The sequence below is a fragment of the Barbus barbus genome (genome assembly GCF_936440315.1).
Source record: "Barbus barbus genome assembly, chromosome: 16".
NCBI lineage: Eukaryota > Metazoa > Chordata > Actinopteri > Cypriniformes > Cyprinidae > Barbus > Barbus barbus.
The window spans coordinates 1,093,080-1,110,755 of NC_136744.1; the positions used below are offsets into that span (position 1 = coordinate 1,093,080).

The 17,676-nt window shown below is 40.2% G+C and overlaps 1 protein-coding gene across 1 annotated transcript; it reads left to right on the forward strand.

The window, feature by feature from the left end:
- Positions 1-4,220: 4,220 nt before the first annotated feature.
- LOC306882454 (E3 ubiquitin/ISG15 ligase TRIM25-like) lies at positions 4,221-17,258 on the forward strand. Its single transcript, XM_079437076.1, has 6 exons — positions 4,221-4,849; positions 5,180-5,275; positions 5,356-5,589; positions 14,896-15,055; positions 15,196-15,243; positions 15,498-17,258. Exons 1-6 carry the CDS (start codon positions 4,277-4,279, stop codon positions 16,019-16,021), a joined length of 1,635 nt encoding a protein of 544 aa, XP_079293202.1. The 5' UTR covers positions 4,221-4,276; the 3' UTR covers positions 16,022-17,258.
- Positions 17,259-17,676: the final 418 nt, after the last annotated feature.

Genomic DNA, 17,676 nt, shown 5'->3' on the forward strand with positions numbered 1-17,676 from the left:
CAATCAAGAGAAGACTTCACCAGAGTGAATACAGAGGGTTCACCACAAGATGTAAACCATTGGTGAGCCTCAAAAACAGGAAGGCCAGATTAGAGTTTGCCAAACGACATCTAAAAAAGCATTCACAGTTCTGGAACAACATCCTATGGACAGATGAGACCAAGATCAACTTGTACCAGAGTGATGGGAAGAGAAGAGTATGGAGAAGGAAAGGAACTGCTCCTGATCCTAAGCATACCACCTCATCAGTGAAGCATGGTGGTGGTAGTGTCATGGCGTGGGCATGTATGGCTGCCAATGGAACTGGTTCTCTTGTATTTATTGATGATGTGACTGCTGACAAAAGCAGCAGGATGAATTCTGAAGTGTTTCGGGCAATATTATCTGCTCATATTCAGCCAAATGCTTCAGAACTCACTGGACGGCGCTTCACAGTGCAGATGGACAATTACCCAAAGCATACTGCAAAAGCAACCAAAGAGTTTTTGAAGGCAAAGAAGTGGACTGTTATGCAATGGCTAAGTCAACCTGAATCAGATTGAGCATGCATTTCACTTGCTGAAGACAAAACTGAAGGGAAAATGCCCCAAGAGCAAGCAGGAACTGAAGACGGTTGCAGTAGAGGCCTGGCAGAGCATCACCAGGGATGAAACCCAGCGTCTGGTGATGTCTATGCGTTCCAGACTTCAGGCTGTAATTGACTGCAAAGGATTTGCAACCAAGTATTAAAAAGTAAAAGTTTGATTTATTATTATTAATCTGTCCCATTACTTTTGGTCCCTTAACAAGTGGGAGGCACATATGCAAACTGTTGTAATTCCTACACCGTTCACCTGATTTGGATGTAAATACCCTCAAATTAAAGCTGACAGTCTGCAGTTAAAGCACATCTTGTTTTGTTTCATTTGAAATCCAATGTGGTGGTGTATAGAGCCAAAAATGTTAGAATTGTGTCGATGTCCCAATATTTATGGACCTGACTATGTGACGTTTCAATTGCATTTTCATTTAATACCCCGCGATGAATATAGTTTAAGTCATTGTGGATTTGAAAATGCATTCCAAGCCGAGCACGCCCTCTAGTTGGCAATCATTACATCAAGGCGGGGCTTGGCAACAGGACACACAATAGGTCAATATTCACCATTAACCAAACGCTTTTCACCTGCCTGAACTTCTCTCACGGTTTACACTCGGATTGATGCACATAAGCAAATAGACAATGCTATTCTACAATGCTATTACTACCTTACCTTATATTTCATTACTCTTTTATTTTTAATCCATAAACATTACTATTACATTACTATTTAAAATTTTTGCAATAAGTCACAAAATGTTAATATACTTTAAAACACATTTTATGCAATGCTGATTTATTAGCAATGTTGGAAACCAGTCATACTTTTTTCAGGATTCTTTGATGAAAAAAAAGTTAAATAAGAACAGCTTTTATTTAAAATATAACTTTTGTAACAATATACAATACCGTTCAAGCTTGCGGTCAGTTTTTTTTTTTTAAAGAAATTAGTTTTTATTCATTTTATTAAATCGATAGAAAGTGAAACACGGCCAAGTATGGTGACCCATACTCAGAATGGTGACCCATACTAAGAATTTGTATAAATTTGAAATGCTCTGCATTTAACCCATCCAAAGTGCACACACACAGCAGTGAACACACCCCCGGAGCAGTGGGCATTTATGCTGCGGCGCCCGGGGAGCAGTTGGGGGTTCGGTGTCTTGCTCAAGGGCAAGGGTGGAGGGTTATTAAGGGTGGAGAGAGCGCTAGACATTCACTCCCCCCATCTACAATCCCTGCCGGCCCGAGACTCAAACCCGCAACCTTTGGATTACAAGTCCGACTCTCTAACCATTAGGCCACAACTTCCCCAGTCATGAAACAGTGATAGTAAAGATCGATATTGTTAGAAAACATCTCTATTTTGAATAAATGCTGTTCTTTTTTAATTTTATTTATCAATGAACCCCAGAAAGTATCACAGGTTCCAAAATAAATAAATAAAATAAAAATAAAAAGCAAAAAATTAAGCAGCACAACTGTTGATACTAAATCAGCATATTAATGATTTCTGAAGGACCGTCCATTGAAGAATGGAGTAATGTTGCTGAAAATTCAGCTTTGAATCACAGAAATAAATGATATTTTAAAGTATATTATAATAGAAAAACATTTTTTATTTTAATATTTCATAATATTACAGTTTTCTGTATTTTTATCAAATAAATGCAGGCTTGATTAGCATAAGACACTTTCATAATGCTGCATAATTATCAAAAATGGTAATATAATAAAGTCATTTCACGTCACCATTTCGCCAGCCTACACTTCACATAACAGGCCTGTAGGTGGCACTTGGGCTTCATTAACTATGAGAGTTTCATCAAATGGTAAACGGTGTAGGATATCATACATAAATATAAGTGAATTGAATAGCCTACTAATTACCATTATTTTGCGACTTTCGTTTTGTGCAGTGCTTTTGTAGGCATTCAGCATCTATTTTCTCAGCGATGTAATTTGATTTATAAAATGAGACAAACCGCAGACACAGATCACACCACAAATAAGCTTGTCTGGTCCCATGTCAATTTCTACCGATTTATGAATAAGAGCGGAAAATGAAACGACTGGAATATCAGTCAGTGAAGCAAAACGCACGCAACCCATAGCAATGCTTCAGATTGGACAGATATGTAAAAATAAACAGGAATTTTCTGAATTTTGAGTGATTAGCGTTTTGTACACATTGTCATGTTAATTAGAATTCAAATGCATTTTGTTTTATTGATCACAATATCATTGATATTTGTCTGAGCGGGGCACTTATGAATAATTTTGAAAAAAGGGCAGGGGCTCCAGCCCCCAAAGCCCCTGCATTGAGGAACTTTCTGTACATCCCTGTTGAGGTGCCACGGAACACGCACTATTTTACGTATTAAAAATAAAAGAGTAATGAAATATAAGGTCAGGTAGTAATAGCATTGTAGAATAGCATTGTCTGTTTGCTAATGTGCATCAATCCGAGTGTAAATGGTGAGAGAAGTTCAAGCAGGTGAAAAGCGTTTGGTTAATGGTGAATATTGACCTATTGTGTGTCCTGTTGCCGAGCCCCACCTTGATGTAATGATTGACAGCTAGGGGGCATGCTCAGCTCGGAATGCATTTTCAAATCCACAATGATTCATCGCGGGGTATTTAATGAAAATGCAATTGAAACGTCATATATGTTAGTGTCAATGCATTTAAGAAAAATAAAAGACATTTAAATCACCATTTTGCTACCCTTTTGCTGCACCTTTGGCTCAGAATGCATTTTGAAACTCTCATTGCATTTTGCTACAATTATCCCGCGGTCTCACGATGAAAATGCAATCCCAAGTGCAATCCCCTAAGTCTAAATGCATTTAGGAAAAACAGCATTTAAATTATAATTTTGCTACAGTTTTTGCTTGGACATGTTAAACATATCTAATAAATTTGGGTAATACATTTTAATTTTGCATTCAGACTTCCTCTAATGCCAACACAATTTTCTAGTCTATTCAAAAGAATGTCGTGGTCGATAGTGTCAAATGTGGCGCTAAGATCCAGTAGCACTAATAGAGAGATACAACCACGATCGGATGATAAGAGCGGGTCATTTGTAACTCTAAAGAGTGCAGTCTCAGTACTATTATCCGGTCTAAAACCTGACTGGAAATCCTCACAGATACCATTTTTCTCTAAGGAACATATTTGTGATGATACTACCTTTCCTAGTTTCTTTGGCAGAAAAGGGAGATTCGAGATTGGTCTGTAATTAATTAATTAATTTGGCATGTTTGTTTTGGTATTCCCTATGTTACAGGGACCAAATGTCCCCACAAGGATAGTATTACCAGTCATTTTTGACCTTGTAAGGACATTTTTGGTCCCCATAAGAAAGCAAGCTTATAAATCATACAGAATGAAGTTTTTGGAAAATGTAAAATTGCAGAAACTTTTGTGTGAAGGGTAGGTTTATGGGTAGGGTTAGGGTAAGGGGATAGAAGAGACAGTTTGTATAGAATGACCCCATAAATCATGGAAACCGTGTGTGTGTGTGTGTGTGTGCGCGCAACTCTACAGAAGGAGGAATGAGGAACCTGCTTTTCATACTCACAGACACACCTGTTTTACGCACGTCACTGAAACAAAGAACCAGGAAACAGGAATCACCTGAGTTCAGGCAAAGAGAAACTGAAGTGTAGTTGAGCTGTTGTGTGCAGTAAAATGGCAGAAGCCAGATTTTCTCAGGATGAGCTCATGTGTTCAGTGTGTCTGGATCTCCTGAAGGATCCAGTGACCATCCAGTGTGGACACAGTTACTGTAAGAGCTGTATTACAGGCTTCTGGGATCAGGAGGATCAGATGAGAGTCTACAGCTGTCCTCAGTGCAGACAGGCCTACAGTCCAAGACCTGCTTTAGCTAGAAACACCATTCTGGCTGACTTGGTGGAGAAACTGAAGAAGAGGAAACGTCCTGCTGACTGTTACGCTGGACCTGGAGATGTGCAGTGTGACGTCTGTGTTGGAAGAAAATACAAAGCTGCCAAGTCATGTCTGTTGTGTCTGAACTCTTACTGTCAGAATCACCTTGAACAACATGAGAGTTGGTTTAAAGGAAAGAGACACAGTTTGACCGATGCCACTGGACGACTGCAGGAGATGATCTGCCAGAAACATGAGAAGCATCTGGAAATGTACTGTATTACTGACAAACAATGCATTTGTGTGCTGTGTACAAAATATGAACATAAAAACCACAACATTGTATCAGCTGCAGAACAGAGGACAGAGAAACAGGTATTTAAAACTAGCTATCAAGTTATTGCAGTGATCCAATAGTCTATTTTCAGTGTACAGTCACAGCTTAATTACACAGCAGAAACACTGTCAGTGTGAAGCTCTACATCTGTGTTAGTTTCACTTTTACTATATGTACGCATGGGGTGTGAAACGAGCCTTAATCTTCACGATAATTCACATATGATGATTGTAAATGAAAATCATTTCTGGAGTTTGAACCTACAGCCATTAGTTATTAGCTCAACTTTTACTGGATCAATCTGTTCACATGATGATTTAGTGCCAATAGTTTTCTGTGACATTCACTATCATCTGTTTATCGTGCAGAAGCAGCTGAAGAAGATGCATAAGACATTCCAGCAGAGAATCCAACAGAGAGAGAAAGATCTCCAGCAGCTGAGAGAGGCTGTGGAGTCTCATAAGGTGAGTCTGGAGAAGAAGAGAAGTTTGTCTCCGTCTCAGTTCAGACTCACTGAAGCCTGAATCACTGTGTGCCCTAACAGCGCTCTGTACAGACAGCAGTGGAGGACAGTGAGAGGATCTTTACTGAGCTCATCCGCTCCATTGAGAGAAGCCGCTCTGAGCTGATACGGCTGATCAGAGATCAGGAAAAGCAAGCAGTGAGTCGAGCTGAAGGACGACTGGAGCGACTGGAGCAGGAGATCAATGATCTGAGGAGGAGAGACGCTGAGCTGGAGCAGCTTTCACACACACAGGATCACATCCAGTTCCTGCAGGTAACACAGATCTAGAAGAACAGGATCATAGTGGACTTGAGCAGATCCTGCTGTGACAGGAGACTCATAGAGAAACATTTCATGAGTGTCTTATTATATAATCATCACTCAGACTCTCATCTTATCATCTTCTTCTGAAAGAGACGCCGCTTACGATTGGCTTTCAGCTCTGGAAATGTCTTAGGAATCATTTCTCTTTCCTCTGGAAGATATACAAGTGCATCTCAATAAATTAGAATGTCGTTAAAAAGTTAATTTATTCTTGTAAGTTATTTCAAAAAGTGAAACTTTCATATATGTTTGATTCATTGCATGTAAAGTAAGACATTTCAAAAGTTTTTTTTTTTGTTTTAATTTTGATGATTAGAGCTTACAGCTCATGAAAGTCAAAAATCAGTATCTCAAAATATTAGAATATTTACATTTGAGTTTCAATTAATGACCATCCCTACAGTATAAATTCAGCGTATCTCTTGTTCTTTGAAACCACAATAATGGAGAAGACTGCTGACTTGACAATGATCCAGAAGATGAATGTTGACGCCCTCCACAAAGAGAGTAAGTCACAGAGGGTCATTACTGAAAGGTGTGGCTGTTTACAGAGTGCTGTATCAAAGCATATTAAATGCAAAGTTGACTGGAAGGAAGAATGTGGGTAGGAAAAGGAGCACAAGCAACAGGGATGACTGCAAGCTTGAGAATACTGTCAAGCAAAGCTGATTCAAACACAGTCAGTGCATCAAGAGTCACCATGCTCAGACGTCTTCAGGAAAAGGGCTACCAAGCCACTTCTGAACCAGAGACAACGTCAGAAGCGTCTTACCTGGGCTGTGGAGAAAAAGAACTGGACTGTTGCTCAGTGCTCCAAAGTCCTCTTTTCAGATGAAAGTAAATTTTGCATTTCATTTGGAAATCAAGGTCCCAGACTCTGGAGGAAGAGTGGAGAGGCACAGAATCCATGTTTCTTGAAGTCCAGTGTGAAGTTTCCACAGTCAGTGATGATTTGTGCTGCCATGTCATCTGCTGGTGTTGGTCCACTGTGTTTTCTGAAGTCCACAGTCAACGCAGCCATCTACCAGGAAGTTTTAGAGCACTTCATGCTTCCTTCTGCTGACAAGCTTTATGGAGATGCTGATTTCATTTTCCAGCAGGACTTGGCACCTGCCCACACTGCCAAAGGTACCAAAAGCTGGTTCAGTGACCATGGTGTTACTGTGCTTGATTGGCCAGCAAACTCACCTGACCTGAACCCAATAGAGAATATTGTCAAGAGGAAGATGAGAGACACCAGACCCAACAATGCAGATGACCTGAAGGCCGCTATCAAAGCAACCTGGGCTTCCATACTACCTCAGCAGTGCCACAACCTGATCAACTCTATGCAATGCCGAATTGAGGCAGTAATTAAAGCAAAAGGAGCCCCTACCAAGTATTGAGTACATATACAGTAAATTAACATACTTTCCAGAAGGCCAACAATTCACTAAAAATGATTTTTTTTTTTATTGGTCTTATGAAGTATTCTAATTTGTTGAGATAGTGAATTGGTGGGTTTTTGTTAAATGTGAGCCTAAATCATCACAATTAAAAGAACCAAAGACTGAACTACTTCAGTCTGTGTGCATTTAATTTATTTAATACACAAGTTTCACAATTTGAGTTGAATTACTGAAATAAATGAACTTTTCCACAACATTCTAATTTATTGAGATGCACCTGTATTTAGCTGGCAAACACCACTAGCACCACCAACAGTTCAAAACTTCAACATTTCAACTTTTACCTCAGTTTTTCCTTCTAATTTATGAGGTCATGGTGAAATCAGTGAACTCAATAGTACTGATTCTGAGAAACGCTCCTCTAAATTGGATCAAATGATCCTCAAACCTAATAAAACTGATTTTTATTTGCCTGTAACACATTGACTAATTTGATCATGAAGTTCCCAAACATGAAGTGAGACTATACATTAGCAATCAGCCCATGATTTAAGGGACTTATATTTGGCTTAAAATGACTGAATTTGTTGCAGCTTTTTTCAAAAATTGTGGCAATACTTACAGGATTTTCTGTGTTGTTTTGCAGTGAAAAACTACCAAAAAAAATGTTTTATGTAATTAGAGGCAGTGACAGTAAGAATACGATTACATTTAAATACTTTTGTTTATAAGTACTGAAATTGTGTTTGTCATTGGTCACACTAGCATAGAAATATTCATAATTCTGCTTTGCTGAAAATACAGAACTGAGTTAGACATAACAGTTTGCACACAGTCACTGAATCAGTATGTAATCAAATTATTTTATGTTTTTGTAATGTAACAATTCTATTGTTTATTATGTAACAGTGTTTTTGCTTTTTATAGTAGTTATAAGTGACTGCATTCAATAGAAACATTTAAAAAGTGCATTTCCAGAAAAATAATGTACTTTTTATATATGAAACAAGATGGCTCCGCGCATGGCAGCCATTGTGCTTGGCTCTCCAGTTGTTTTAGTGTTTTTGTTAGTTTTTCCTGTTTTTTGTTTGTCTAACACGATCAGTTTCACTAAGGAAGAACTGCTGAACATTCGGCAGAACACACCACAAAATCTCCAACCGGTTTTCGATTATTCGGATGTTTTGCTGAACATAGTATCGGCGGAGCTGCAATGCTGTTTAGACGCTTTAGGACGCGCAGACGGAGGAAGAGAGCCGGCGCGCTCATGAAGATCAGACAGCGTGGATTTCAAATGCCGTTGCCTAGCATCCATCTGGCGAATCTCCGCTCTCTACCCAACAAAACGGACGAACTCCTTCTGCTTTCCCGGTTTAACAAGGACTTTTCAAACTCTGCTGCTCTGTGTTTCACGGAAACCTGGCTGAACGTCACCATTCCAGACAGCGCCTTACATCTACCTAATTTCCAGCTGATCAGAGTAGATTGCGATGCGGAATCAACGGGGAAATCGCGTGGCGGCGGGACATGCTTTTACATCAATGAGAGGTGGTGTACAGATGTAATATTGTTAAAGAAGATGTGCTGTTCAGATCTAGAAACGCTCTTCATTAACTGCAAGCCATTCTATTCGCTGCGGGAGTTCTGCTCGTTCATTCTCGTGAGTGTCTACATTCCACCGCAAGCGCACGTGAGCACAGCTTTACAGAAACTCGCTGATATGATCACAGAGAGTGAGCAACGACACCCAAACTCTGTTTTAATCATTCTCGGGGACTTTAATAAAGCAAATCTCTCCCGTGAACTGCCAAATTACAGACAGCATGTTACATGTCCCACCAGAGACAGTAATATATTGGACCACTGTTACACAGTGATAAAGGACGCATATCACTCTGTTCCACAAGCAGCTTTAGGACTGATCACTGTTTGGTTCATCTTATTCCAAACTACAGGCAGAAACTTAAATCTGTTAAGCCTGTATTAAGGACTGTAAAGAGATGGATTAATGAGACGGAGCGGGTTTTACAAGCCTGTCTCGACCTTACTGATTTGAGTGTTTTTGAAGCTGCTGATGATCTGGACGAGCTCACAGAGACTGTAACATCATATATCAGTTTCTGTGAGGATATGTGCATTCCTACCAGGACTCATCTAACTTATAACAACGACAAACCGTGGTTCACTGCAAAACTCAGACATCTCCGTCAGGCCAAAGAAGATGCTTACAGGGATGGGGACAGAGTCTTGTATAAACAGACCAAATACACACTGGAAAAGGAGATCAGAGTGGCAAAGAGGAATTATTCCGATAAGTTAAGGATCCAATTATCTTCCAGTGACACGGCTTCAGTGTGGAAAGGTCTGAAAGACATCACCAATTACAAGACACCATCCCCCAGCACTGTGGAGAATCAACAACTGGCAGACGATCTTAATGAGTTCTATTGTAGGTTTGAAAAACACCATTCACACCTCCTGCAACCCCCCTCTCCCGCACACATGAACTGCAGATAAGTGAAGATGATGTGCGCCAGGTCTTCAAAAAGAACAAGAGAAGGAAGGCACCAGGCCCAGATGGTGTGACACCAGCCTGTCTGAAATCCTGTGCTGACCAGCTGGCCCGCATCTTCACACAAATCTTCAACAGATCACTGGAGCTGTGCGAAGTCCCCTCATGCTTCAAACGCTCCACCATCATCCCCGTCCCAAAGAAACTCAAGATAACAGGACTTAACGACTACAGACCTGTGGCTCTCACATCTGTAGTCATGAAGTCATTTGAAAAACTGGTTTTGGCTTTTCTGAAGAATATCACTGGACCCTTACTGGACCCCTGCAGTTTACCTACAGAGCAAACAGGTCTGTGGATGATGCAGTCAACATGGGACTGCATTATACACTGCAACACCTGGACAGACCAGGGACTTATTTGAGGATCCTGTTTGTGGACTTCAGCTCGGCCTTTAACACTATCATTCCAGACCTCCTCCTGCCCAAACTAACTCAGCTTTCCGTGCCCACCTCCGTCTGTCATTGGATCAACAGCTTCCTGACAGACAGGCAGCAGCTAGTGAGGCTGGGAAAATACACATCCAGCACCCACACCATCAGCACTGGAGCTCCTCTGGGCTGCGTTCTCTCCCCACTGCTCTTCTCCCTCTGCACGAACGACTGCACCTCTAAAGACCCCTCTGTCAAGCTCCTGAAATTTGCAGACGACACCACACTGATCGGCCTCATTCAGGACGGTGACGAGTCTGCTTACAGACAGGAGGTTAAGGAGCTGGCTGTCTGGTGCAGTCTTAACAACCTGGAGCTCAACACGCTCAAAACTGTGGAGATGATTATGGACTTCAGGAGAAACCCCCCTGAACTCCCCCCACTCACCATCATGAACAGCACTGTGACTGCGGTGGAGTCATTCAGGTTCCTGGGCACCACTAGTTCTCAGGACCTGAAGTGGGACATTCACACTGACTCTATTGTGAAAAAGGCCCAGCAGAGGTTGTACCTCCTTCGTCAGAGGAAGTTAAACCTGCCACAGGACTTGCTGAAACAGTTCTACTCTGCCATCATTGAATCGATCCTCTGCACTTCAATAAATGTCTGGTTCAGCTCAGCTACCAAATCTGACCTCAGAAGACTACGGAGGGTACTCCCGACTGCTGAGAGAATCATTGGTACAACCCTTCCCACTCTCCAAGAACTGTACTTATCCAGAGTGAGCAAAAGGCTGGTAAAATCACTCTGGAACCTTCACATCCAGCACAATCCCTCTTTAAACTATTGCCGTCTGGTCGACGCTACAGAGCTCTGTGCACCAGAACGACCAGAAACAGTTTCTTCCCTCAGGCAATCCGTCTCATGAACACTTGAACTCTTAGCAATAAACATGAAACACACAACACTATCATACCTTTTTATTTTTATTTTACACACATACTTATTACATTTCAAATTTGCACCTAACATACCTGTACATACAGAATTGCCCATTTTGTATATTGTGTTTGTACTATTTGGCACATTGTCCATTTTTGTATATTTGTACATTATTTTTATTTTTTATTATCTGTTTCCTGTCCTGTTGCTGTCATTCTGTCGCACTGTGGAGCTACTGTCACTAAAACAAATGCCTCGTATGTGCAAACATATCTGGCAATAAAGCTCATTCTCATTCTGATTTTTAAATTCTATTCTAGGTTACTAGTGAAATCAGGTATTATAACATTGCTAGTAGAGATGAACCGCTCAACCGGCCCAAATTTCTGCATGATCAGCCCAGACTGGTGACCGGCCAGTCAATTAAGCCTGTATTATAATTTGCAATAATTCATGGTGTGCAAGGGTCTGCTAGGATCCGCTTGATGTAAAATTCGTCATTGGAGGGTGTACAGGAAGGCTCTTTGCAGACATCCGTATGCCTCACATGTTTTGTCAGTAGGCTGCAAAAGCACCAACTGTGCATGCTCTGGAAAAAACAATATGAACGTCAAATTTGAAGAGAAGTTGTGTGAAGAATAAACCATAGACAGCCAGATGTGCAATAATTCATGGAGGGAAATTGCCTAGTTGTTTGGGCAATTGTTTGTTTACATGTTCATTTATTTTTTAAGCCGATCTACTGCAAATGTGTGGATGAAAACCATACACTTTCAGTAGTATAAATACAAGTAGTCTGCATCTGTGCTGTCTGCAGCTGTCCGTGTACACATCCGGACTGGACTATAACCGAGGCTATAGTCTGCAGATTTGGAGTCAGTCCTTTTTGAGATCACATTTATATCCGCATGTAAACAAGTCGTCAGTGTGGAAGTTCTTCACTGTGAGTGATGTAAGCCCTTGAACACAAGATTTGGTGAGATCAGCTCAAGTTATCCACATAGACAATGCACCAGGCAGGTATTTGGTGGAACAGAACTCAATTATCTTTATTTCACAATAAGGTGAGGGAGAAGGGGTGGGGGAAAACCCTAACTAAAGTCTTTCTTCCTTCTGGGGTTGGCTCTGGGGCAGCAGATCAATCTCTCTGAAGGGAAGACAGAAGAGATGGAGGGCTAGTCAAAGATGTTCAGGCTACTCCCGATCCCTCGGAGCCTCTGCCCTCAAGAACTTGTTCTGTCTCAGTTTAGGGTGGTCTAGCATTCAGCATCTGCTCATCTCCACGACTGAGAGAGTACTGCGGCCTCTCTGTTCCCTTTTATGTGGTGGTTGATGATTGTCCCTAACAGCCTGCAGCTGAGGCTCGCTGTTAGAGGAGAAAAGGTGAACACCTGTGTTGGAGCTATCCCTGGTCCTGAACTCTCTTACTGGGTGGTCCATCCCTTGTTGCTTCCTCTGATGGGGCTCTCCATGGTGCTGAAGGTGTTCAGGCTGCTTTGTGGGGAACCATACCTCTTTCTGGCCACCACAGTGAACAAGAGAAAAAGTTTGCAATTTGTAATGCGTGTAGGGCCAAAGTAAACCATTGGGGAACCACAGGGCTCAATTAACGTTTGTCTGGGACAAAGTAGATTTTTTAAGGGGCTAGTGAGAGAGAATTTTATTTCAATAACAAAAAATAACTAGGGAAGCACTAAAACTTGGCCACCAAAACTTGGCCATTTTCACGTGAGAATAATTGTGATTTTATTGCATTCAGTGTAAATGGTGACTGTATTGAATGTATTATGCTGTGCCAGATGAGGCTCGTGCAGCCTAAATGAGTGTGTGAGAGAGACTCATGCAGAAATCCAAACAAATGACACACAGAAAGTTATAGACGCATACTGTTGTAAAATAAATAAATAAATAGTACTTCAATAAAAGTTAAATTAAGTGAGTGGTTTTGCTCAATTTCACACTCTAAAAAATGCTGGATTATATACAATCCAGTGCTGGGTAAAATATGGACAAACCCAGCGACTGGGTTGTTTTCAACCAACGGTTGGATTAAATGTTTAACCCAACCGCTGGGTCAAAACAACCCAATCTTTGGGTTTGTCCATATTTTACCCAGCACTGGGTTGTACAAATTCCGGAAATGTTGGGACGTTTTTTAAAATTTGAATAAAATGAAAACTAAAAAAGAATTTCAAATGACATGAGCCGATATTTTATTCACAATAGGACATAGATAACAAAAGTTTAAACTGAGAAATTGTACAATTTTATGCACAAAATGAGCTCATTTCAAATTTGATGCCTGCTACAGGTCTCAAAATAATTGGGACGGGGGCATGTTTACCATGATGTAGCATCTCCTCTTCTTTTCAAAACAGTTTGAAGACATCTGGGTATCGAGGTTATGAGTTTCTGGAGTTTTGGTGTTGGAATATGGTCCCATTCTTGATATAGGTTTCCAGCTGCTGAAGAATTTGTGGTCATCTTTGACTTATTTTTCATTTAATGATGCACCAAATGTTCTCTATAGTTGAAAGATCTGGACTGCAGGCAGGCCAATTCAGCACCCGGACTCTTCTACTACGAAGCCATGCTGTTGTAATATCTGCAGTATGTGGTTTTGCATTTCCTGCTGAAATACACGTCATCTGGAGGGGAGTATATGTTGCTCTAAAACCTTTATATACCTTTCAGCATTCATAGTGCCTTCCATAACATGCAACCTGCCCATACCATTGCACTTATGCACCCCCATACCATCAGAGATGCTGGCTTCTGAACTGAACGCTAATAACATGCTGGAAGGTCTCCCTCCTGGCGTCCGTGATTTCCAACAAGAATGTCAAATTTGGACTCGTCTGACCATAGAACACTTTCACTTTGAAACAGTCCATTTTAAATGAGCCTTGGCCCACAGGACATGACGGCACTTCTTGACCATGTTCACATATGGCTTCCATTTTGCATGATAGAGCTTTAGTTGGCATCTGCAGATGGCACGGCGGATTGTGTTTACCAACAGTGTTTTCTGGAAATATTCCTGGGCCCATTTAGTAATGTCAATGACAGAATCATGTCGATGAGTGATGCAGTGTCTTCTTAGGGCCCGAAGACCACGGGCATCCAACAAAGGTCCTCGGCCTTGTCCCTTTCACACAGAGATTTCTCTAGTTTCTCTGAATCTTTGGATGATGTTACGCAGTGTAGATAATAAGATTTGCAAAGCCTTTGCAATTTAACATCGAGGAACGTTTTTTTTTTAAGTTTTCCACACTCTTTCACAGATTGGAGAGCCTCTGCCCATCTTTACTTCTGAGAGAGTCTGCCTCTTGTCATGTTACAGACCTGATGTCAATTAACTTAATTAGTTGCTAAATGTTCTCCCAGCTGAATTTTTTCAAAATGTCCTTTGTTGCCCCCGTGCCAACTTTTTTGAGACCTGTAGCGGGCATCAAATTTCAAATGAGCTCATTTAGTGGATAAATGTGTAAAAATTTTTCGTTTAAACTTTTTTTATGTTCTCTATGTTCTATTGAGAATAAAATCTTGGTTCATGTGATTTGAAAGTTTTTTAGTTTTCATTTTATTCAAATTTAAAAACATCCTTACATTTCCAGAATTCGGGTTGTATTTACACCCCATTTTTTTAGAGTGCACCAAATAAAATAGTTCCAATCAAAGCCACACAGGAGGTATGCAGGTCACACTTACAAAAAAAGCAGAATCGGCCAAGAAAATTGCAATTGGTGCATCTCTAATTACTAGAAAATATTTGCCCCAATATACATTACGTTCAGTATTCCATACTGTAGTTTAATAGAAGCCTTCATTAAAACTCTGGTCTAGAATAATTTATTTTATCCCATGTGCTTGTGTTTGTTCAGTTGCGCAGCCACATCTCTCTCACTCATTTGAAAAAAGAAATGGCTGAAGAGACAATAAAAGTGCGGAGCTGATGAGTTTTGATTTCTGTTATCTGTAGAGTTTCCAGTCTCTCTCAGCACCTCCTGAATCTACAGACGTAAATGAGGGTCATTTCAGTTTTCTCTTTTCTTCTGATGGCCTGAGAGAATCTGTTCATCAGCTGAGAGATAAACTGGAGGATTTCTGCAAAGAGGATCTCAAGAAGATCTCAGCCAGAGGTAAAGTCCTGGAGATTCGTCTTCTCTCAGAAACGAGTCCATCATCATCTCATATCATGGAGAACATCATATTAGAAATGCCTTAGGAATGGATGCAGAATCATGAGAATCACACTGTTCATGTCTGTTGATTTCCACAGTCACATTAATCAACATTGTTCCCAGGACCAGGATTGACTTCCAACAATGTAAGTCAGTAAGAAAACCAGCAGAAAAACTCACTGAGTGTGTTCACGTTCTTCCTGTAGAAGGTGAAAGAAGAGTTTAATAATTGATGATGTAAATGATGATTTGAACAGGATATCTGGTCATCTGTGCTGAGACACTGATGACATACTGAACAAGAAGAGTTCAGCTACATGAAAAGTTCAAACAGATTCATAATTCCTGATTCTGATGTGATTCATAATTCCTGATTCTGATGTGTTTTTATCTCCATCAGATTCCCATCAGCTCACTCTGGATCTGAACACAGCACATAAACGCCTCCTTCTGTCTGAGAGCAACAGAGTGATTACCAACACTGATATAGAACAGTCGTATCCTGATCATCCAGACAGATTTGAGTATTCTGCTCAGGTGTTGTGTAGAGAGAGTGTGTGGGGACGCTGTTACTGGGAGATTGAGTGGAGTGGAGATAAAGGTGTGTTTATATCAGTGTCATATAAGAGCATCAGCAGGAAGGGAGGAGGTAGTGAATGTTGGTTTGGATCTAATGATCAGTCCTGGAGTTTTATCTGCTCTTCCTCCAGTTACTCATTCAAACACAATAACATAGAGACTCGTCTCCCTGTAGAGTCCATCAGCAGTAGAATAGGAGTGTTTGTGGATCACAGTGCAGGAACTCTGTCCTTCTACAGCGTCTCTGACACAATGATCCTCATCCACACAGTCCAGACCACATTCACTCAGCTGCTCTGTCCGGGGTTTTGGGTTTCTATTGGATCATCAGTGAAACTATGTTGATTAATCAGAATAAACTGACAAGAGATTCTACCCATTGCTTTGAGCTGCATTATAAATCAGTAACCGTGAGATGTTATAGAGTCTCTTCTTTTCTCTTCATGACATTAATACTTCAGCTCAACTTCTGTTTGTGAAATAACATGAATTAGAATAAATGTGTGTAATAAATCCTCATATAGACAGTAAGATCAGTGTGTGTGTGTGTCCTGCTGAGTGACCATGTGTTTCTGTGCTTTTCTCTGTTTGTGTTATTAGAATTCAGTCATTTAGTTTATGTAGCGTCACAGCAATTATTTTTATTATTACAATCAAAATGACCTTCCAATTTAAATGATCACACACAATAAATAATTTTCATTATTTAAATTATGTAGGCCCTTTTCAGCTTTTTGTGTTCTTTAGTTTTTTCAGTGTCATGAGCTGCTGTTTTTATTGTCATGCATTTAATTGCTAAACACACATGTATTGTTAACCATGGAATTTGTTTTTATTTTCAGGTAACAGTTTGTTAATAATTTGTGTTAAATGTGTAAATGACATTACATTTCAAGCTGGAAAATACTTTTTGAAAGTCAATTGTAACCCCACATGCTTAATGTAAGAAGAAATGTTTAGCGTGCCATTTAAAAAAATGAACTAATAGTTTTACGTGTGTGTGTGTGTGTCTTTGTGAAACAGACAGAGGTGTAAAGAATTGGAATAAATGTAACTAATTACTGTACTTGAGTATCTTTTCGGATAATTTGTAGTTGTACTGAGTATCAAAGATATTAACAGCTTTTACTGTCTACTTCACTACATTTTTGAATGAGTATCTGTTCTGTTTACTCCACTACATTTGAAATGAGTGTTGCAGTTACACATTACATTTTGCATGATACCTAGCTTTTCTGCAGCAGTTTATTTCTGCTACAAAAGATGTGATATCGCCAACTACAGGACACTGAAAGTACTATATCTTGTGCGTTTTGCCCTTACTCACTCAAACTTGTCAACAAGGCTACTTTACATGAATGCGAACGCCTTAGTAAGTATTTGTGAATCATAGGTGTTTTATATCACCGCAGTTGGAAATGAGGCTGAAACCAGCACATCCAGTGCAAGAAGACTTTAAATTAAAAAATTAAATTAAAAAGTCAATGTAATTTATTTATTTAACTTTTTATTTACTTATTTTATATTTGTATTGTTCAGTTTTATTTTAGTTTTAGAAAATAAACGTGATTGCTCTCCTCACAAATCAGCTCTTTCTTGTTTTTGTTACATGTGCTCTGTGCCTTTTCTTGGACTTTTGTGTCACTTGCTGTCTCCCGTGGTGTTTGTAGTCAGTTTGTATCTTATCTTGGTAGCCTCCTGTACACACACACACACACAAACACACACATATATATACTCTCACCTAAAGGATTATTAGGAACACCATACTAATACTGTGTTTGACCCCCTTGAATCAGTCGGCCCATTCTGTGTTTGACCCCCTTTCTCCTTCAGAACTGCCTTAATTCTACGTGGCTTTGATTCAACAAGGTGCTGAAAGCATTCTTTAGAAATGTTGGCCCATATTGATAGGATAGCATCTTGCAGTTGATGGAGATTTGTGGGATGCACATCCAGGGCACGAAGCTCCCATTCCACCACATCCCAAAGATGCTCTA

Bases quoted from the DNA above. Each gene is read 5' to 3' on its own strand.
- LOC306882454 (XM_079437076.1), top strand. From the start codon at position 4,277: ATGGCAGAAGCCAGATTTTCTCAGGATGAGCTCATGTGTTCAGTGTGT. The intron at 5,276-5,355 runs GTGAGTCTGGAG...GTGCCCTAACAG, and splicing joins AGGCTGTGGAGTCTCATAAG to CGCTCTGTACAGACAGCAGT. The intron at 15,056-15,195 runs GTAAAGTCCTGG...TGATTTCCACAG, and splicing joins CAAGAAGATCTCAGCCAGAG to TCACATTAATCAACATTGTT.